We start from the raw sequence: 21778 nt of genomic DNA on the forward strand, positions 1-21778 counted from the left end.
GAAACTGGAGGAGGAAAAAGGCAAAAAAGAGAAAGAGAGACAGGAAATTGAAAAAGAACGGAGAGAAAGAGAGAGGGAACGGGAGCGTGAACGAGAGAGGAGGGAGCGCGAAAGAGAGAGGGAACGGGAGCGTGAACGAGAGAAGGAGAAAGAACGGGAGCGTGAACGAGAGCGGGATAGGGATCGTGACCGGACTAAAGACCGAGACAGAGACCGGGATCGAGACCGTGACAGAGACCGTGAAAGGAGCTCAGACCGCAACAAGGATCGAAGCAGATCAAGGTAAATAAAAGTTTGAGTTGCTGAAATAGAACTCTAGTTACGCAAGTGAATATAGTTCAATATATTGTTGGGTTTTTTCACTTAGAAAAAAGACAGCTCTCAATCCTAGGTTAAAAAAAAGGTCCATGTAGACTAGGAAATATGATTTTAAAAAACTTTTATTTTGTACATCAAAAGCACACAAAGCATGTGACCGTTCTCACAAAAGGTGAAGCCTTATTGCTCAACCTGTCATCCTAGCTAATTGGCCGTATGAAAAGAGCTAAACTGCAAGGAAGCTAGTGGCTAAACATGGTGATGCAAAGTCTGTATGCAGGTTGTGAGCCAAATGGGAAGAGGGGAGAGTGTTTGTTTGTTTCAAGGAGGTGTACATATATTAGCCTTGACACTCAGTGTCTGCACCTTACATTTAAGGGACTGACTAAATGCTTTTGAGGCCCCTGTCTTGTGAAGGTAGAGCCAGATAGAGGTATTACGGAGTGTCAGAATTTGAATGCTTATGGGGCAGTAGAGGGTTAAAAATAATGTGAAAGATAATAAATGTGAATATCTCTCAGTAGGTGGTAACATACCCTTAAAATTCATTTAAGATTGAAGCTTTGTATACAAGGCTTTTCAGGCCAGCAGTAAACTTATTTTTTATGTCCTATATAAAAAATAGAGCGGGGCAGTATTCATACCTAAGGCAGTTGTCCAGTCTGACTTTTTTGGAGGGGGGAGGGGTTATGGAAAGATGATCTTTCATACCTTGCACAACTATCTGGCTTTCTTATTGTCTTCTGCTTTTGTGGTGGGTAGGGAGAAAGAAAAGAAGAATCCTTATAGGGCTGGGTGAGGCAGCTGGATGTGAGTCTTTCATACAGACTGGGTTTGAGGGTTATTTTTTTCATAACTGGTTGCATTACACCCACTATATCCCCACCAAAGATCCCTTTATGCCTCTTCAGACAGAGCATCTGCCCTCCGTCCTGAGGTGTTCCTTTTCTCTCCCTGTAATAATCCTGCAGCAAGGTGATACCCTCTCTTAAGAGGATAAGGGAAAGTTTCATATATAAATATAAATAAATAAATAAAAAGAAACCAACTTCTGCTCAGCAAGACCTGCTCTCCCTGTCACCAAGATTAACCTGACATACCTCTGTTCCTGGTAGCCTGAAGAATGAGGGACTGAGCTTGCAGTTCAAACTGAGATTTCTGCAAGTAGCACAAACCTTAAGAGTTATTTAAACTGTAAAACGATGGCCTGGAAAATAAAGGGGACTAATAGCTTTGGGACATGTATGTGGAAAACTACTAGAGAACATTGACCCTTGAATACTAGCTACTGCCATATATGCTTAGTGATTCCCAGTGTTTATGGTTGGGCTGACTAAGTAATAGGTTTGTAATAGGTTTTAAAAAAAACAGCAAAAATTAAATACAGATTTACATAATCAACACCATCACTTTAATCATTTTGTACAATAACAAGAGGAATAACTCCAGAGAAGACAGGGTGGATAAAAATAAATGATTTAAAAAAAAAAAAAAAAATTTAAAATAGGTTTTTTCCTCAAAAAGCATTTTATCAAAAACATCCGATCTAAAGATATCTTTGAGCTATAACGTATCTTACTTAAAACTATCTCATCATGGAATAGGGATTATAAATACTAATTCTATAGTATGAGACAATATATTCATGTAATGTTTAAGAAAAGTTTTGTAAATGAGTTCCAATAGTTCATGGATTAGGGACCCAATTTTATAGGGTTGCAGGGGCTTCCGTATAGATTTAGGTTAATCTTTCTATCTACCAAATGGAACTCAGTGCTCAGTCTAGAGGATACCATCAAAGATGTTTAGTTTTGCAGTTCTCAAACTGTGGATTCGTGTCTCCAGAGATAGCATGCTTGTTAACACCAAAAATGATTTTAAATAAATAACTAATATATAGAGGTGAGAAATAACAGACCTCAACCCAGTTGTCCCTCTGAATATTTGTGTACACAGAATCAATCCCTTACCTCTCTCTAAAAGTGCAAAGTTTCAGATGTTCAATGAATAGTCGATTGTTGGGGGCAGAATAGATCTGGACAAGGAGAAGAGGTCTGGAGATAAATGTGAGAAGGGAGGGACAGGCAGTAGAAACAAAAGTGAAACTGTCTGAATAGTATATTCCAGAAGTCTTGAGGTCTTTCTGAGTGTGTCCTTCATTGATTTGAGATCTACCGTATCATTCTCTCACGAGAAGGGAAAACCTATAATGGCAGCAGGCAGTAGATGAGACCCAGTTTGGGTCTCCCCTATCTCTGAGTTGTGAAGAATATGTATTAAGGTTATAACAACCAACAAGAATGCACTTTTATGTAGAAATCCATGATTAAATCGAGTCTTCCTGACTAGTGATTTAAATCATATCCACCCTGAGAGAAGGTATCAATACTGTATTATGTGTTTGAAATTATATCCAATACTTGTTTGTTCTTGTTTGGTAGAGGAGATAAGCTATCTGGTTGTGTGCTTAACTATATTGGTCCTTGTCCTTAGAGAGAAAAGCAGAGACAGAGAACGTGAACGAGAGCGGGAAAGGGAGAGAGAACGAGAGCGGGAAAGGGAGAGAGAACGAGAGCGGGAAAGGGAGAGAGAACGGGAGCGTGAGCGAGAAAAGGACAAGAAAAGGGACCGAGAAGAAGATGAAGAGGACGCCTATGAACGGCGAAAGCTGGAAAGGAAACTGCGTGAGAAGGAAGCTGCTTATCAAGAGGTAGTTTTGTAGTCGATTTGCTCTTCAAACCTTTCAAGTTACCTTGGAAAGTCACTTCTGATGTCAGTGACTTTTTAATCGTGTGTTTCTTGGTGGTTGTCTTACTGCACAACAGTCCGCTTTTTTCCCAACCCCATATCTAACCCTTTGGCACTGGATGACACTATTCAGAACACAATGTTCTACAAAATTAAATCCGTCTGGAGGGGAATTTCTGGCCCATTTCTTCCAAGGGCTTAAACTAGAAGTAGCGAATTTGTATATCTTGACCTAATTATTTCTAAGTGTGTAGAAACTGGTTTTGTTTTTTAGTTGTTTTTAATGCTCATGAGATTGGAGAGTATTTCATATACTTTTATTGCAGCGTCTTAAAAACTGGGAGATCAGAGAACGGAAGAAAACTAGAGAATATGAAAAAGAATCTGAGAGGGAAGAAGAAAGACGAAGGGAAATGGTAAGATTTGCTATTTGCAATTGGATTTAATTTTTTTTCCTGTGTCTGAATTAGAACTGAGGCAGATTCTGTAATTTTCGTCACATAAAGGGCTACTGTGAAATATACTGTAATTTTATTGTCCTACTTACATCAACAGAACACATGGATTTTTGTATACAATAGCTTAAAGCTAACTAGCCACATAATTGTGATAGTTGGCTTTTGAAACCTAAAGCAGAAGCGTTAGGTGAGAGATCCTGGAAAAATAAAGCTTGTTTGCCTTGGTCTAGCAGAAGCAAAACAGGGAGAGAGGCAGGCAGCTGCAAAATACTCTAGTTGTCTTACAGAGAATTGCACCTTCAGTATGAAATGTTACAACTGTGACCAACATACCTGTCAAGTTTTCAGTGTAAACGTAGTCTGTTTTCTGACGTATAGGACATTGGTCAGATCTAGTCTGCTGGATGTACTCCTGTGGTATGCTTGGCATGTTCAGATTCTGTAGAATGAGGGTTTTGGGGTTTTTTTTGGTTTGGGGTTTTTTTGGTTTGTTAAGATTCTGTTCCTCTGTCACGTTTTGGCTCGTGGATGAGCTCAATGCTGCAGCATATTGCAAAGGAGTATTTATAGCTAAAATTATTCATTAGAATTATTTATGTTGATTAGACTTTTGGTTTTTTTAAAATCTAAATTTCAAGACTAAATGGAACTGATAGTGCCCATTTAAACTGACACTTTCAAATCCATTAAACTGACTTTTAACGAGGTTATTTGAAGAACCCTATTGTGGTTTTCTTATTTAGGACACAAGAATATTGACCATATGAAAAAGCTTCAAGATGTTAGATAATGAGAACTTCAGTGCTTGCCAGTGAGGGACATTTATCCTACCAGTCAGAGATGGACAAACATTAGTGAGTTGTCACACACTTATATGGGAGGAGGGGGTGATGCCACTCCAAAAGCTCTCCATCTGCTGGCAGGGAGAATCTGTATTTAGTAGTTTAAACAGGGATAGAATGAAACTGGATATATTTTATCTGAGAGGAAGGAGTAGAAAACCTTTACAGTAATGTTGATGTCTCTACTTGCTACAGGCAAAAGAAGCCAAACGGCTAAAAGAATTTTTAGAAGATTATGATGATGACCGAGATGATCCAAAATATTACAGGTATGTTTGAGTAAGCAACCAAGCGGTATAATCCAATCCTCGTTATCTAGTTGTTTAATAAAATTGTCATAGTTACTGGTAGAAAATAAGAGGCATGAGTGTACAGGGAACTTGGCACTCAAATACTCTGGAGATAGGGATCATAAGAACCTAGATTACCTCATGGAGTCCATACATTAAAAATGAGGGAACTAGGTAACACTTACTGATTCATGGAGCATCTCTCCTTCCCATTCCTTTAACAGGGACGAAGGTATTGCATTAAAGTGAGGCAGAACATGAGATCAAAGTAGTCCCAAAACTGGGAAAGGAAGGGAAGAGTGGACCTTTATATAAACTTATTTCTCTGCTCTTTATGCTAGGGCTGTGAATTACATTCAGAAAAATTTTAAGTCTGGGTGGTGAGGATCCTTCTTATGGGAATACCCAAAAAACTTAACTGATGAATTAAAATGGGGAGGAGTTCTTATCAAGTACAGGTTCACTAAGGTCTATAGAACACTTACTATTCTTTTCCTAGCTTTATAAGTGATCCCACTCTAACTATAATTTTTTCATTCAGGATTTCAGAAAGAGCACTTGTCTCTCAGCATGTCTCATTATCTGCTGAGCATGATGATGCTGATTCTTTGGAGTGTGTATAGAATGGGAATTGACATTTTAGCATCTCCCATCATGAGAAAAGAGGGTTCAAGGTGCACTTATACATCTTGTGGTTTTACTTAATGGAAAAATGAATGCAAGCTGTTGTGTCTTAGATGGCTTTCATTAGATCTTAACTTTTAAACACAAAGTTTGTATCTTCTTCAGGGGTAGTGCTCTTCAAAAGAGATTGCGAGATAGGGAAAAAGAAATGGAAGGAGATGAACGAGATAGGAAGAGGGAGAAAGAAGAGTTGGAAGAAATCAGGCAGCGCCTTCTGGCAGAAGGACATCCGGATCCAGATGCAGAACTCCAGAGGGTAAGCAGCAACTGGTCTGACAAAGGAAAATGCATAGATATCTTTATAGTATTAGGCAAAGTTAAATGTTTGAGTACATATTTAATAAATTAGAGGTTTATAGCTGATCTGGTGGTAATATATGCTTTGTTCGTCCAAATGTAGATATGGAAAGCTTTTTTGGTTTCCAGTCTTTATGTAAGTATCATAAAATTGTTAATCTGGATTTTTTTTAAAATCCAAATAAAATGGAGTTTAAAAGATTATTTGGATTTACCAGGATTATCCGATTATGAAGACAGTAGTAGGGTTTGTGTATATTTTAGTCCTTAATAACAGATTATGTAGTGGACATTTCATGGGGTAGAGGGCAGGACATTTAAGTAGGTCCTTTATCAGAATTTTCCCAAATAGCACAATTTTGGTTTTGAGAGGTTTTTATGTTCTCTAATTGGCTGTTTATTTGCAGATGGAACAAGAGGCTGAAAGGCGCCGACAGCCACAAATTAAACAGGAGCCAGAATCTGAGGAAGAAGAGGAGGAAAAGCCAGAAAAAGAGGAAAAAAAGGAAGAACCAGAGGAAGAGGAGGAGGAACCGGAACAGAAGCCTTGCCTTAAACCAACTCTACGACCCATCAGCTCTGCCCCATCTGTTTCATCTGCTAGTGGCAATGCAACCCCTAACACCCCTGGTGATGAATCTCCCTGTGGCATCATCATCCCTCATGAAAACTCGCCTGATCAGCAACAGCCAGAGGAGCATAGGCCTAAAATAGGACTTAGCCTCAAATTGGGCAAGTTGGCATTTCATTTAAATTTTCCTTGAGGGTTTGGAGAGAGAAGAAACATAGGAAGTTGAGAAGCAATTCAATTTTCCAAATTATATTGTAGATTTGGGAGCAAAACCGAGCAACTTGATATGCTAAATTGCCAATACCTAGGATGCTCTTCCTGCTCACAGATATCTTAAAATATTAGCTAATTTGTCTAAAATCTGGGCAGAAGAAAACAGGTTTGGCATGCTAAATGAGTGGTTTCCTAAAGAGTGCTCTGCTAGTGAGCTGATAATACTTTGCACTTACAGGTCTTCTGACAAAAGATATTTTAAGCATCAGACCAAAAGCCCATTGAAATCTGTTCATTGACTTCAGTAGGCTCTGGTCTGAAATGCTTTACAAACATTTATTCATAACACCCTTTACAAAGACCATAAAAATAAGGGATAGAGAGGCTGACTTTTCCAGAGCAGCACAGTAAACTGGTGACAATCCAGAATAGAACAAGAGTCTTGACTCCCATTTTCTCTGCTCTGAGCACTAGAGAACAATTTTTATATCCCTGTTCCTTATTTAGGGGTGTGAATTTTACTGTGAAGACAAACAAAACTACCTTCAGTAGTAAATTGCAAATATTTTATTATTCTCTCCTGCCTTTTTTGTAGGTGCCTGCAATAGTCCGAGCCAGCCCAATGCTGTGAAGAGAAAGAAGCTCCCCGTGGACAGTGTGTTCAATAAATTTGAGGATGAAGACAGTGATGATGTGCCCCGGAAAAGGAAATTGGTCCCCTTGGATTATGGTGAAGAAGATAAAGGCTCCTCCAAGGGCAATGTCAATACAGAAGAAAAGCGCAAACATATTAAGAGTCTTATTGAGAAAATTCCCACGGCCAAACCAGAGCTCTTTGCTTATCCTCTTGATTGGTCTATTGTGGATTCAGTGAGTAACCGTTCCTGTAATTTAAAAAAAATAAAGCTAATTTTGATCGGAAAGCATAATCTGCCAAGTGATGCACCATGGTATTCACTAAAAGACAAAACATTTGTCACCATGAGTCAGATCAATAGCGCTGACTCGAATCAAACATGACAGCTGATGCTGTACTTCCTGTCCACAGATAGCATCTACTCTGCATCATGCCATGCCTGCTTATTTTAGCTCCTGGGCCTCTCCCCAGCTGATGATGCAAGTTACAGAATGGTTTTATGATAGGACCAAAAGTCCACTAGAAACTTACAAAACTTTTGATTTAAACCATAGGTGAGAATTAGGGACATTTAATTTACTGTGTCACAAGGTCCCTAAGCAATAGCTTTTGATTTCTAACAAGTTCTAACAAGTTTTTTTTTTGCAGAAAACTGGTCTGCATGTGTGTTGGGCAGGTATTAATTGAATTAAAATATTGATCTGACATTTATATAATGTTGGATCTTTCACTAGCTATTTGTGTGTTAGATCCTCTACATCACTGTTAGTAGCTGGCTTCTGGGTACTACTGATGGTCAGTAAGGATGATAAGTCTGACGTAAATGGTGTTCTCTTTCCTTTTCAGACATTAATGGAACGTCGAATTAGACCATGGATCAACAAGAAAATAATAGAATATATTGGTGAAGAAGAAGCCACACTAGTTGATTTTGTTTGTTCAAAGGTTAATATAATTTTCCTCCCAATAACTTTCTAAACATCTGGGTTTTTTTTCCAGTTTAAAAGACAATGGCCGGAGAATAACCGTTTGAAAATACTACCAGTTTGCAATGTTGACCAGCAGCAAGCAGCCAACACTGATTTAGTGCATGTACCCAATTACAAGACAGCTCCTTTAATACTTACTTACTCGTAGTATGCATATATCCAAGGCTCTTTGCAGTCTGGTGCACACTTAACTGGATTTCTGTAGTGAGACCCTCCAGGGCAGCAGATGAGATTTTGCAGAAACTTCAGATGAATTAAAAAAGAGATGTTTATATAATTAATAATCAGTATGTTATTCCTGTTCACTTTCATACTTAATTCAGTTTTTTACCTTGCCCCATAGGTCTCAATTTTTAGTGTTTTATTGAAAATCCATAACTATTAGAAGTTCTTGGAGGGAAGCGGGAGGTTTTGCTTTTTTGGTTCAGAAGACTTTTGACATCTGAGAGAAATGTGGGAGACACTTTGGGAGTGTGGAATAAGCACATTAGGTGGATATAAAATGAATGTATTTGAAATATTTAACCATGGTGATATTGGTATTTGCATAGTTAGATTTCAAATTTAGTAGATCATTGAAATGAATGTGGCAGTTGATACTTGCAACAGCTTTGGAACAAGCTGTTTGCAGATTCAGGCAGAGACCACTGGACTGATTTTACATTTGGTTCACTTTTTTTAAAAAGGTTTCTTTACAGCCACAGGGCTAGAAACATTTATTTTTTTTTAAATAAAAGCCTGGCTTCTGGAGCACAGTTCTGATAGGAGGTATTAATTTTAGCAAAGTTTTAATTTATTTGTTTAAACTTTATTAAATTTTATATATAATGCCACCCTTTCCTGGAAAAGGACTTTGAGCTCTGAAAAACAATTTCAAATATGTTAAAATAAATCCATTCAAATCTCTAACAAATAAAACAAAGTGATGGGGGATGATTGATACCCACCCACTCACTATTCTCCCCCTATCCTCTCCCAGTAGCAGATCCAGGTTGGAGGAGGGGGAATTCCTTCCCCCTCACTCCCCAAATTAGCACAGCCAGGCTCGAAGTGTAGGAGCAGTTAGTTGAATGAGTCCCTTGTGGCTTGTTGGAGCTAGTCAGTGCTGGTGCTTGTCCCACATGTTGACCTTGATACTAACACTACTGTGAAAGTAGATGCAGTCTTTAAGAATTTTTAACTTGCTGTGGAGAAACAGTGGGCTGCTCGCTATAGCAATTTCAAATTTAGGTTCATTTTTCAGAGATCTTTAATATGAGTATAGTTCTTTGGTTCTCAGTTTGTAGACTGAAAACCATTTATTTGTTTCAGGTTATGGCTCATAGTTCACCGCAGAGCATATTGGACGATGTTGCCATGGTAAGCTGAAATTGAATATCAATTATCTTCTATTTTTCCCCCCTCATGCTTCCCCCTGGCCCATTCATACCTTTCAATTCAGATGGGTTGGTTTTGTTGCCTCGTATACATTATGTAGAAGCTAATAATTACAAACTCAGAATTTCTAACTTTGAATTTTTTTGAATCTCTGCCAGCATTCATCAGTTATGGACTCTCTCTGCAGCAGTTTGGGTATAGCAATTGACAGCAAACTTAGGATGAAGTTTGATACACTATGATAGCATTATGCAGTCATTGGTGATGGACTTTCTTAATTGGGATAGTGTAGTATGTTTAATGTTCAGAAGGAAACTGGAAATGGATGTACATTTCCAAAATAGTCATCTTTTAGGTTTTACATACCTCAAATCAGTCCACTTACAAGTAGACTGGCTCCACATCCTTGCCTTTATGATTTGACACATGTAAAATCTAAAACTGCAAATTTCTTTGGTACTGGAGAGAAGGGTTTTGTTCCTTTGGTGGAAAAGGTATCTTGTCAAGCATGCACAAGTCAACTTCTTCCTCCTGGAGAAAGCACCTAGGCAGTTCATATTTGTTTGTTAAACTAATAACAGTATTGATGCTAGGCAAAATTCATACTGTTTGTTGTTTAGATTGTGATAGAGCCCAAAATATGCTAGGCACTTTCTAAATATAGAGAAATACATGGTTTCTACCTGTGTAGATTCTAGATAGGCAAGCTGTGTTAAGAAATAAGTACAGCATACAAGCAAAGTGATCACTGGGGGATGGGAGGGATCACATCTTCAGTTGCATCTTAGTTTGGGATTTTTAAGTTACACATGAAATTCCCCACCCCTAACCACCTCCTACAGTTCAGCTCCATTACAGAGATGGGAGAGGCAAATGCAACTGCAAGCTTCACTATGCCCTCCCAACATTGTCTTCCCCTTCCACATAAATAACAGTTCATTCATAAGATAGATAAAGGAAAAGATAAATAGATGACTTAGCTAGTTTCTTGTAGGTGTTGCAGAAGAAGTGAATCTTCAGAAGGGATTTAAAGGAGAGGGTGGTGGCCATGTGAGTCACCTCAGGAAGGGCATCCTATGGAAGGATAGGGAGCAGCATGGAATAAATTATGAGGCAGTTGGAGGAGCAGACAAACAGCATCAAGGTGATGCAATGGGGCAACAAATGCATGGGAGAGTAAGTAGGAAGGGGCAGAGTTACATAGGGGATGATTTTGAGAAACTTGAGGTTTGATGTGGTGAAACAGATCCACTGGAAGAATCCAAAGAAGCAATAGGGAGGTCAGATTCTGACCTTACTGGCTGTGTTTTGTTCACATTAAAAGGGGGCAGGTGGGATGTGGGGAAGACCAGACCGCAGGTGGCTGTAGTACTCAAATTGGGACTAATGCTTTACACAGAGAAGAAAGCTTGAGTTTTGGGCATATTGTGTAGGAAAAAGGAAGAGCTGGCAGTGACCTCCAGATTGCAGATCTCTGTGTTAGGGAGGATAGCTGCATGGTCACTTGTGCTGGAGAATGGGATAAGAGGATAACACAACACTGCTTTGCAGTTCAGCCTGTTGGATCGTTGTCATGCAGTCATGTTTCTGAAACTTAAAATTGCTCAGTTGCTATTCTGTAAAACAACTGTTGATGGTGGAAGGAGTGGTTGGGGACCATGATGCATGGATATTTAATAGTGATAGAACACACAGTGTGAAAGAGAGGTTCCAATACGAACTATCTGTGCCACTGCTTGTATAGCTTGCAGAGAGAACCCTTAGTCACAAAATTTGGATCCAGATTACAACATTTCCAAATTTCAGAGGGAGGCTCAGAAAAACATATATTTTGGTTTGGCCCATCCTAAAGATATAGGAGTCAGCCACAAAGTTTAGATATGGATCAGAACTTTTGACACTTCCACTCCCATCCTCCCAAACTTTAGGGTTCACATCCAGAGTTTCAGTTGGCCCTATCCCTAATTTGTGAATAAAATATAGCCTTCCCTAGATGACTAAATGTAGCACTGATTACTTGGAGTTATAATAAAAATAAGTACATACGACATGAAGTCAACTTAATGAAATAAGATACCTTGGGTTCACTTCACTTTCAAACTAAAATATGTGAAGTGATTGCAATCTGCTTGTGCAAATCAGAGGACCCTAGCCATACTTGTTAAACTTTATATAATGCATTACTGAAAAATTCAAAAGCTTTTTAGTTTTGCGTACTAGGATCATATCACCCACCATTTGACAATAATACATACAACTTTTTCCAGGAACAACTTAATATTGCTGCTTAATGATGGAAAATAACTTTATAACTCAATTTATTTTGCTCCCCAGACGTTTCTTTCCTATGAACACTACCAAAGTAATAAGTCTTTCTGCTAAGTTTAACTGTAGTGTCACTACCTAGAAACCCACCATAACCTAATATATATTTTTCCCCCACCTGTAGGTACTAGATGAAGAAGCGGAAGTGTTTATAGTCAAAATGTGGAGGCTATTGATATACGAAACAGAAGCCAAGAAAATCGGTCTAGTGAAGTAAAGCACTCTCCTTGCTTTTAGGGTTCCATTTGTTTTTGTTTTCCTTTTCCATCATTCAAGAACTTTGAATTTTCTCTGTCCTCGGAGACACTTGTGAGACCTGTATTTTTTTATGTAGAAAATGTGAAAAAAAATTGTCCTCTGCTCTGTTGAGGCCACTCTGCCCCCTCTCGGTTATGGTTATATGAATCCTGCATTGGTTCTCTTTATAATTCACCAGGTACAATTATTGGTATGTTTTATAAGATGCAGCTACTGTACAAGTCTCTGGTGATCTTGTTCGGCAAATCTGTTCCTTGTAAATATTAAAAAGACTCCCTTGTTTTGCAAAACATTTGCACTTAATGTGGAACTATATCATACAGACCAAGATAATTGATTTTACTGAAAGTGTATCATCCTCTCTCTCTCTCTCCCCCCCCCTTTAATTTAAAGAACGATCATAATAGGATTGAAATTAGAATTGTAAAAATAGAATAAGTGGATGGAGCGACTTTCTTGGCTTTCACAGTATGCGTGTGAGCGTGCCTGCGACTGTTGATTTGTCCCCCCCATCTGACTTAGGGAGAGGAGTGGCCTTAAGCTTTTCATTGTATGTGAACCTGCAGGAAAAATGGTGGTGGTTTGCCAATTTAGAATTCCTTGTGAAACTGGCCAGAATCCCTCCTGCAGATGCTCAACCTTCCCATAAAGGGAGTAGATTGCAGGATGCTTCTTATTCTGTTATGTTGACGACAGGACTTCAGTGAGCACTATTTAATGCTTTTTTACCTCAGATGTTTTGTGCACGATTATTTCATTTTAGCCCTTCTCTGCTAGCCCTTCCTACCTCCAAAAATCTGATTTTTAAGAAATTACTTTTAAAACACCTTTTTTTAGAATTTAGCAGAGAAATTAATATGCCAGTTTAGGACATTTTGGGAAAGAAAAGGTTGAAGGATATAATTAACCATAGCCGTTTATAAAACTAAATCATACTTTTTCAAACAATGTAGAAGTCTGTTTTTATGTCTACTATCAAACCAGCCCTGGTTTTGTTTTCCTTCTTTTTTTGTACTGTAAGCAGTCTGTATAGTCATTGAAAGAGGGTGATATTTTCCTGCCTTGTCTGTATGGGATTTTTATAAACAAGCTGATGCGGTATAAATGATGAGATGTACTGTACACTGCATTTTTTATCTCATACCCAGGTAAAAAGGCACTGATGATGTGCAATGAGCCGTCTTGATTGCAGGATGAACGTTTTCCAGGGAGCAAAACAAAATCTCAAACATTTTTAATTTTTAAACACAATTCTTAATAGCAAACAAATTAAGTACAGCTGTTCAAGTATCTGTGTAACTGTATTTAACTGAAGGATACAGGTTGACCTGTTTAGAAAGCATAACTGTGACCTTGAGTTATTAGATTCTTGCATCTTAAGAGGACATTTGAAAACACTGTTCTTAACAAATGGGATCGTGTAAAGGTTCCGCCATGTAAATATTTCAAATATTAAAAATGTATATATTTGATTTGGGGGCTCAAATTCTTTTGGAGTGTCATACAGCATGCCATTTTATTGAACATATCTGTTCCGGGTCAGGAACCAGAACAAATGTCCACAGAGGCTTTTTAACTCCTCTATATAGGCTTAACGGAAGAGTGCAGATGTGGTCCAACTCCTAACTTGCCCTTTTTCATCCCTTTGAGTTTGTATGTTTAAAGTGTGCTTTTCTTTATTTGGGTTGAGATCTAATATTATTTTATGTTGTGGTTTAGTTTGGGTTTTGGTTTTTTGCACACACCCACGCACACTCCAACCTCCTCCAGACTAGTTTTTGCTCAACGTGTGTGACTGCTGCTTGATACTACCCCAATGGCACCCTTTTCCCCTCCTCCACCACCTTCTTCGTGGGCTCTTCCAGATGCTGATGAAATTTGATGCTATGAACTCCAGGGTGGGAGTGAAGAGAGAAGGGGGGGAAGGAGAGCTGGTTGAACTTAAAAATTCAAGGCCTTATTTGTTCCCTCTAATACAGTCTTCCCATCTCTGTCCCTAATGGTATTGTAGCAGAGCAAGTTGAACTGATCTTTAATGCCAAGCAAATGTCACTGAGACACAAACTGCTCTCCGCACTTGGTATTTTGCTCAACACCCCAACAGATTATGAAACTGAAGCTAGATCTCTGCTTAGCAGAACACACTCAGCCAGTAGGATTGCTCTACATACCTGCCTATTAAATGATAATGAATTTGATGAATGCTTGTGCACTTGCTTCCTAGAGAAACTGAGTTGAATGAAGATCTGGGTGGACAAGACTTTGGTAAAATTTAAATTGGAATGTTAAGCAAATATGGATTGGTTGGGTAAATAGTACTTAAGTGTGTAAATTATTGGATTAGTGATTTATTTGGAAATTGGTTTTAAGGAAGTTGAGAATTTATATCACTCATTTATGTTTGGTAGTGAGTGCACAAGATTGGATATCTGCAGGTTCATAACTGATTCCCCCCCCCCCCCCCTTTCAGAATGCAACACTGACTGTAAAGTTTTTATGCTAGTGTTGCCTGTTTCTTGTTGCACATGTTACTTAAGTTATTAATGTGGTTTACCATTGAGACTAGTTTTACTGAGCTGTTTTCCACCCACTTAGAGGATGATTCTAGTTTTTGTGAATATACAAAGATCAATACCCTCTAGGATGTTCTCTGGTTATGGTTGTGTTGTGCTTATGAACTTAAGTCTTTTCCCCTTGGATTCCTGTAAACATATTTATTAAAACAATCAGTTAGTGTTTGAAAACTTATATTTCTGATGTTTCTAGGCTTTTTAAATCTCAAAGCATTACATGGAATTGACGTCACTAGTATACAGAAAAGGAAGAAATGCTATTTGCTGGAATGGATTTCAGAATAAAGTAATCCCTAATAGCGCTGCAGAATTCTTAATATAGAATGTCTCTTCCTTAAGTGTTTTTTTCTTTCAACATACAAGAACAGGGTTATTTCAAAATACAGTTAGAAAAGAGTTGCTACAGTTGATTGTGTAAACTATTTTGAGAGACAAGGTGGGTGAGGTAATATCTTTTATTGGACTGACTTCTGTTGGTGAGAGAGACAAGCTTTCAAGCTTACTCAGAGCTCTTCTTCACCTTGCCCACCTTCTCTCTCTAATATCTTGGGACCAACATGACTACAGCGCATAAACTATTTTGATGCATATTTGACATTCTCTGACCATTCTAAATTATTTTATTCTCTGAACATGTGGAAACTTGGGCTTGTTGAATACATACTATTGACATGTCAGTACAGTGAGGAAGTGGATTAACTATATATTGGTCATGAGATCTTTTGGTTAACTGTCCCATAAACTTTGGTGGAAATTTGGTGTGGTGTGCTATAACAGCACATAAAGTACTTTTGTTCTTATTATGGGATACATTTCACTGTGGTACAAATTAAAGGAAAAATATGTATCTGTTTTGGAAGCAATAAGGGGCGCTAGTCATGGATCAGGGCCCCATTGTGCAGGGCACTACAATTTAACTTTGGTTTAAAAACAAAACAAACAAAAAAACCATACAGATGCTCTGAATATCCTGAGAATAACCCAGCAGCATTAATACCAATATACAAATATAGCACAATTTCCCTTGAAATATCAGGTTCATATTCCCACTGATGAGTGTTGCACCACCAGGTGGTGCCTAACAGTAGAACCTTCTTCAAATGTAGTGCCTATTAGAGCACACATGTGCCCCCTCCTACGCCTTCCCTTAGCATTTCCGAGAGGGAGGCTATATAAGGGGGCACTGCACCCACTACCACCTCAGTTCCTTCCAACTGCTGCACCAGACAGAAGTTCTTAGTATAGCTTTTAATATTAAGGTAGTTTTAGGTATAGATAGTTAGGACACTACCAAATTCACGGCCATGAAAAACGTGTCAGGGACTATGAAACCTGGTCTTCCCCGTGAAATCTGGTCTTTTGTGTGCTTTTACTCTATACTGTACAGATTTCATGGGGGAGACCAGCGTTTTTCAAATTGGGGGCCCTGACCCAAAAGGAAGTTGCAGGGGGGTTGCAAGGTTATTTTAGGGGTTGGGGGGGTCACGGTGTTACCACCCTTACTAAGCTGGGCAGCCGGAAAGCAGTGGCTGTTGGCTGGGTGCCCAGCTCTGAAGACAGTGCCCCACCAGCAGCGGCACAGAAGTAAGGGTGGCAACATACCATACCATGTCATCCTTAGTTCTGTGCTGCTGCTGGCAGCAGTTCTGCCTTTAGAGCTGCGCTCCTGGCCAGCAGCCGCCACACTCCAGCTGGCCAGCTCTGAAGGCAGTGCCACCAACAGCAGCAACGCAGAAGTAAGGATAGCAGTACCCCAACCCCCTCTACAATAACCTTTCAATCCTCCTCCTCTTCCTCCCCCCCAAAAACTACTTTTTGGGTTAGGACCCCTACAATTACAACACTGAAAATTCAGATTTAAATAGCTGAAATCATGAAATTTATTATTTTTAAAATCCGATGACTGTGAAATTGGTAAGGCCCTTTAGATAGTACATATGGTTGGGTCCAGTGATGGTGGAACAGCAGAAGCAGTAGCTGGGCTTCATGAGATGTGCCTCATTCCCAGCTGCCTTCCTACTCTCTTTTCGGGTGTACTGCTTACCAGATTTTTCACACCCAGAGCATGCAAGAACTGGCGGAACAGACTAAAACTGCTGCTTTAAGAAGCTCTTGCTGCTTACACTGTCTTGTTCTGAAGGTTCATGGGATCCAAAGACCAAGAGCCCTGTTTCAGCTCTGGTTACTTCCATATAGCAAGGCTAACTTGTGTAAGGGTTCCAGGTTGTTGGGATCTTTGTCGGTCCTGATCCTTTGACTAAAGCTTTCAAGGCTTCAAAGGCACCGTTGGTAGAAAAGAGCTGACTGCCTGCTAAGGAACCTAGAGCCATCTCAGTTCCAACTGTATTGGCTCTGAAAAAGGTGAGGGTGAATGTGGCTAGCGTTAGCAGTGCAAGATCCTAAATGTCCACCTTATTGGAGCCACCCAATTCTGACATAGCCTCTGTGCTTCTGATTTTGAAACCCAGATCGGTTCTGGGTTCCACTTCAAAGTCCAAAGTTGTGGACCTGTGTATTTCTCTGGTCTGATACTCTCCAGGCTTATGGCACCAGTTCCATCCTCCACTCCTGTTCCAGGACTATCCTCAGATCCAAAGAGGATATTAACAGTGGTGACTGATGTGCACCTTCTTTTGTTTGAGTGTTCCTTAGATCTGACATGAAGTTGGTGATGAAGAAGAAACAATCTGCTGCTACTTCTGAAAAGAGACTAAATTTCCTCTGCTTTTCTCCTTTCTCCAGATCCATCTATGCCACCACTTTCTAAGACTCGTATGGGATCTCTAGGGAGATCTTTCTTACCTTTTATCTCTCTCCACCATATGGATCCATTGCTGTCTCTGGTGTGGTTCATAATGGATCTGAGGTTGGGTCCTACTTAAGAGGAGGACAAAGGAAGAATTAAGAAACCTGATTCATCCTGGGGCATGCCCCATGATCCTTTTGCTCCTCCTGTGTGTTTCTGAATCTCCGCTACTGGAGATTGGCAATTGTGGTCTTCATGAATTTTTGGATCATTTATGGATGGAGAGATGTTGGTGTTTCATCTGATATGGATCCAGTTAACAGTCCTCAGATCTAGTTCCTCTGGACCCATTGGCAGCTTCGACAGTTGTACCTGATATGCTTTCCGAAGAAGAGGATAAGGAGACTACTCCCTTTTTTTGAGCAGGAACAAATGGATATCTATATTGAATGTGATTTGTCACCTGATGAGCATGTGAGTGTAGCTTCTGCTTTCTCCCTTTTGGAGGATGCTCAAAAGTTCCATTGTGGCTGTGGAGGAAAACCACTCATTGAGTTTTTGACATTCTTGGTGCTACGTCCATGAATAAGGTGATGTTTCCTATTCTTGGATAGTCTTTTGCAGCCTAAGGCTGGTTATCTCTTGCTTCCTGTCTGTCTGCTTTCTTGGAAATAGGCTAACAGTATCAGATCCCCCTGAAGGATTTTCTTACTTTCATATGCGTCCTGTGCCAAATTTCCTGGTTGTGTACTGCCAGTAATAGGTTTAGGTCTGGCGGAACTCACTCTGCTTTTGGGAGTTTAATTGTGGTGACCCATTACCAATTCCACTTGTGGGAAAGCTTGGCTTTCTTTGTCCAAGATTTGCCAGATGATAAAATGCTGGCTTAATTCTATTTTGGTAGGACAGAACATGGGAAAGCATGCCCTCAGAGCATCTTTCGATGTTTCAGACTCTTTCACCATAGCACTTGCATCCACAGTTAACTTGAGGAGGCATGCTTAACTCCCTTCGTCTTCTCTGGCTGCAAACACTACAGTTAAGGTGAAAGACCATCCCCTTTGAAAGGCAGATATTTTCAGCAATAAGACTGACAACTTGTTGGAGAAATTAAAGGAAATTAGATCCACTGCTAACTCTCTGGGTCTTTAACCCTGGCTCAGAAAGGACAGTCTACACCTTTTTGATATTGGAGCAATATTACCCTCAATTGTCTGCTTATTTTTCCTCATATATGAGATGTCAGCAACAGCAACCCCCAGCTTCATTTCAAACCCAGCATAAAAAGAGGTCTTTCAGATCCAGACCTAAGATGAAACATCTGCTCCCTTTTCTTTGTCTTCTTTGAACACCAGGCCTCAGATTTGATGTGAGAATTGTGGACCAATCAGTGAGCCATCTGTCCTTTTTAATTTAATGCTAGCCCAATTCATCAACAAATGGAGACTGATTACATCCAACTTACGGGCACTAGAAATTGAGAGGCTATGTCATTCAGTTTGAAAGACTATCCTCTTTCAGTTCCCCCTACCCTCCTCTTTTCAGAGAACCCTGCCATGAGGCTATTCTACTTACAGAACTACACAAACTGCTCCAGATAGGAGCAGTCAAGGTGGTTCCCAATATCTGTGGGGTCAGAGGTTCTATTCAAGATACTTACTGGTGCAGAAGAAAAATGGGTGTGTATGTCTGTACTATTTTCTTAAAATTAAAAATGGACAGATGCATCTAGAAGTTCCAATTTCATATGTTAACCCTGGCCTCTGTAATTCTCTTGTTTGCACCTATGGATTGGTTTGCCATTCTCTATTTTAAAGGATGCTTACTTTCATATCTCTACCTGACATGGTCATTGAAATTACCTGTGTTTCATGGTGGTGGGATGCAATTTCCAGTACAAGGTGCCTGTCCACTGGGACCATAGCACCAAGTGTGTTTTCAAAGTGCCTTTCTGTGGTAACAGCGCACATGAGAAAACAGGGTATTTTTGTTTACCCATATTATAGGTTGCCAAAAGCTGCTGCAAGCAAGGATCTGTCACTTCACATCATGTTAACTGTGTCCCTCTTTTCAGCTCTGGGTCTGCTTCTAAATGTCAAAAAATAAAATCTCTGTCCAACTCAGAGAATTCTTTTTATAGGTTCTATAAATAGGTTCTCAATAGCAGGGAAAGCTTTTCTTCCAGAGGATGTATTTCTAGAAGTAGAGCAAGTGGTTTTGCTAATTTGAGCCTGCCAATCCTGGGAAGTTATGCTCTTCCTGGATCTCTTGGGTTTGAAGGCAGCTACCACTTAACTAACTCCATTTGCTCATCTCAGAATGAGACTGATGCAGCATTGGATGTCTCAAATCAACACAATTTACCTGGAAAGTCTTTAAAATGTCCTGTCCCCATGGTTCAGGATGTTCTAAATTCACCACGGTGGTAAATGGAGAGATCAAATGTTCCCAGAGGCAATCTGTTCAGTCCCACTTTGCCGCTGGTCATTATAACATCAGATGCATTAAACAGTGGATGGGGAGCCCATTAATGTCAATTTACAATCTGAGATTACTGCATTTCTCAAGAACAGACCTTGCAATAGATGTATTTGAAATTAAGAGCCATTCATTTGCCCCTCATATCTGTCCTTCTTTGTATAAAAGGAAAAGTTGTTCAGTTAGTGACAGACAATTCAACCGCTCTGTTTTACATGGACAAAAAAGGGGGTCCTCATTCTTTCCAGTTATATGCCAAAATTGTCAGATTATGGGATGGGTGCATTCTTCAGAATATCTATCCTGCATTTAGCAGAGGAGAGCAATGTGCTTAGCAGATTGTCTCAGCAGAGACAGTTTTCAGATTCACAGGTGGTCCTTGAAGGATCAAGTAGCACAAGACATTCTCCTGTTGGGTCTGGCTTGATGTAGGTCTGTTTGCTACAAGGATCACTAAAAAGTGTCCTCGCTTATGTTCAAGAGTGGGGAGGGACAGTGAGTCCATCTCGGATGCCTTCTTTCTATATTGGGGAAGGGGTCTTTTGTATGTTCCCCCCCCCCCATTAATTCAGAAAGTGGTGAAGATTAATCAGGACAGGGCAAAAACGATATTGATTTCCCCAGTGGTATACAGACTTGCTGAGGTGTCAGACAGTCTTTATATGTGTCTTCCTCTGTCTCAGGATATCTTGTCACAGAAACAGGGCAGTATAGTTCATCTCGATCCTTAGTCTCTCTTCATCTGACTGTTTGGGCTATCAGACTTTGACTAGTCTTGAATAGTTATGATCCACATTAGTACGGAATATACTGCTTAATTCTAGAAAACTATCTACTAGAAAGTGTTACCATTTAAAATGTCTAGATTTGTTGCTTAGATGCAGGTAAAATCTGATTCTCCAGTTTCTGCTTCCATACCCTGTACTTTGAAACATTTAATGTACTGAAAATCTGAAAGGTCATCTTATTTGTCAAAAGTTTACCTGGCAGCTATTTCAGCTTATCATATTTTGGCTGATGGTAGATCTCTCTTTCTACCATTGTTTAGATAACCCATTTGTAAACTTTCTAACATGTATCCTCCAAGGGATACAGTTCCTTAATCTGACTTTTGTCTATGCTTATGAGGCTACCTTTTGAGCTTCTGGTGGAATGTTCCTTATTTGTCTATTAAAGTGGTCTCCTATTGCTATGACATGAGGGTGTGCGATTCATTCACCCTTCTGGTTGATGGCTGACTTGCCATTTACAAATTTTCATAAAGATGAGGTGGTTCTGAGACCTGATCCCAGGCTTTTACCAAACATATTATGAGTTTCACATCAATCAGAAAATAAATTTACAGTTTCCCCCCAAAACCTCATGCCAGTAAAGGGGAATCTGCATTACTTACATCAGGTGCTAGAATGGGTCTTGCATATTATTAAAATTGAAATCAGAGTGTTAGGAGTTCATCTAGATTTTTTTTGTTTCCTATGTTAAGAAAAATAAGGCTCAGATTAGCCTTTCCCTGGGAATGTTTGGAAATGCTGATGTAAGGAGAAGGCAGTGCACATGTGTTCTAAGGGGCACTTCTTGGAGTAGGGTTTACTGTTAGGTGCCACCAGGCAGTGTAGAGTCTTCTCAACTTGGGTTCCAAGTAACCTTCATTTTTCATTAGTATGTATAATGAAATGAAAGGGGAACCACAAATAAGATGCTTAGCACATAAAATGCACATAAAATGTCAAGGAAGGTCCTGTTTTGTTGGATTTTTATTGCAGCAGTCTGATGGCATTGGGCAGATAAATGGTTTCTTTGAAGAGATTACAGGAACTACACTATCATTCCTGAAGTATTCAAAGATTCCACTTTATACGGCTGAGCCATTCCTTTCAGATGCTGTATTATACTTACAGCTGGGCATCTTCAGCCCACTGTTCATTAGTAACTGTTTCAACATTGTAGAGTCTACACTCCTGAAGACTTTCTGGA

At 39.5% G+C, this 21778-nt stretch overlaps 1 protein-coding gene across 3 annotated transcripts in view; it reads left to right on the forward strand.

Annotated features, from left to right (window-relative positions):
- RBM25 (RNA binding motif protein 25) overlaps positions 1–13686 on the forward strand; it is a 40419-nt gene extending 26733 nt beyond the window's left edge. For 2 of the 3 annotated variants that reach the window (XM_073348530.1, XM_073348531.1), the window contains 10 exons: positions 2–282; positions 2812–3028; positions 3393–3482; positions 4562–4635; positions 5446–5596; positions 6045–6369; positions 7017–7291; positions 7905–8003; positions 9359–9406; positions 11874–13686. In XM_073348530.1, the coding sequence (XP_073204631.1) occupies positions 2–282; positions 2812–3028; positions 3393–3482; positions 4562–4635; positions 5446–5596; positions 6045–6369; positions 7017–7291; positions 7905–8003; positions 9359–9406; positions 11874–11966 (1653 nt within the window). In that variant the 3' untranslated portion in view covers positions 11967–13686. Of the gene's footprint in view, position 1; positions 283–2811; positions 3029–3392; positions 3483–4561; positions 4636–5445; positions 5597–6044; positions 6370–7016; positions 7292–7904; positions 8004–9326; positions 9411–11873 lie in introns of those variants that run through there. The other variant, XM_073348532.1, reaches the window with a different exon arrangement.
- The last annotated feature ends 8092 nt before the right edge of the window (positions 13687–21778 follow it).

The sequence above is a fragment of the Lepidochelys kempii genome, chromosome 6 (genome assembly GCF_965140265.1).
Source record: "Lepidochelys kempii isolate rLepKem1 chromosome 6, rLepKem1.hap2, whole genome shotgun sequence".
NCBI classification, from domain to species: Eukaryota; Metazoa; Chordata; order Testudines; family Cheloniidae; genus Lepidochelys; species Lepidochelys kempii.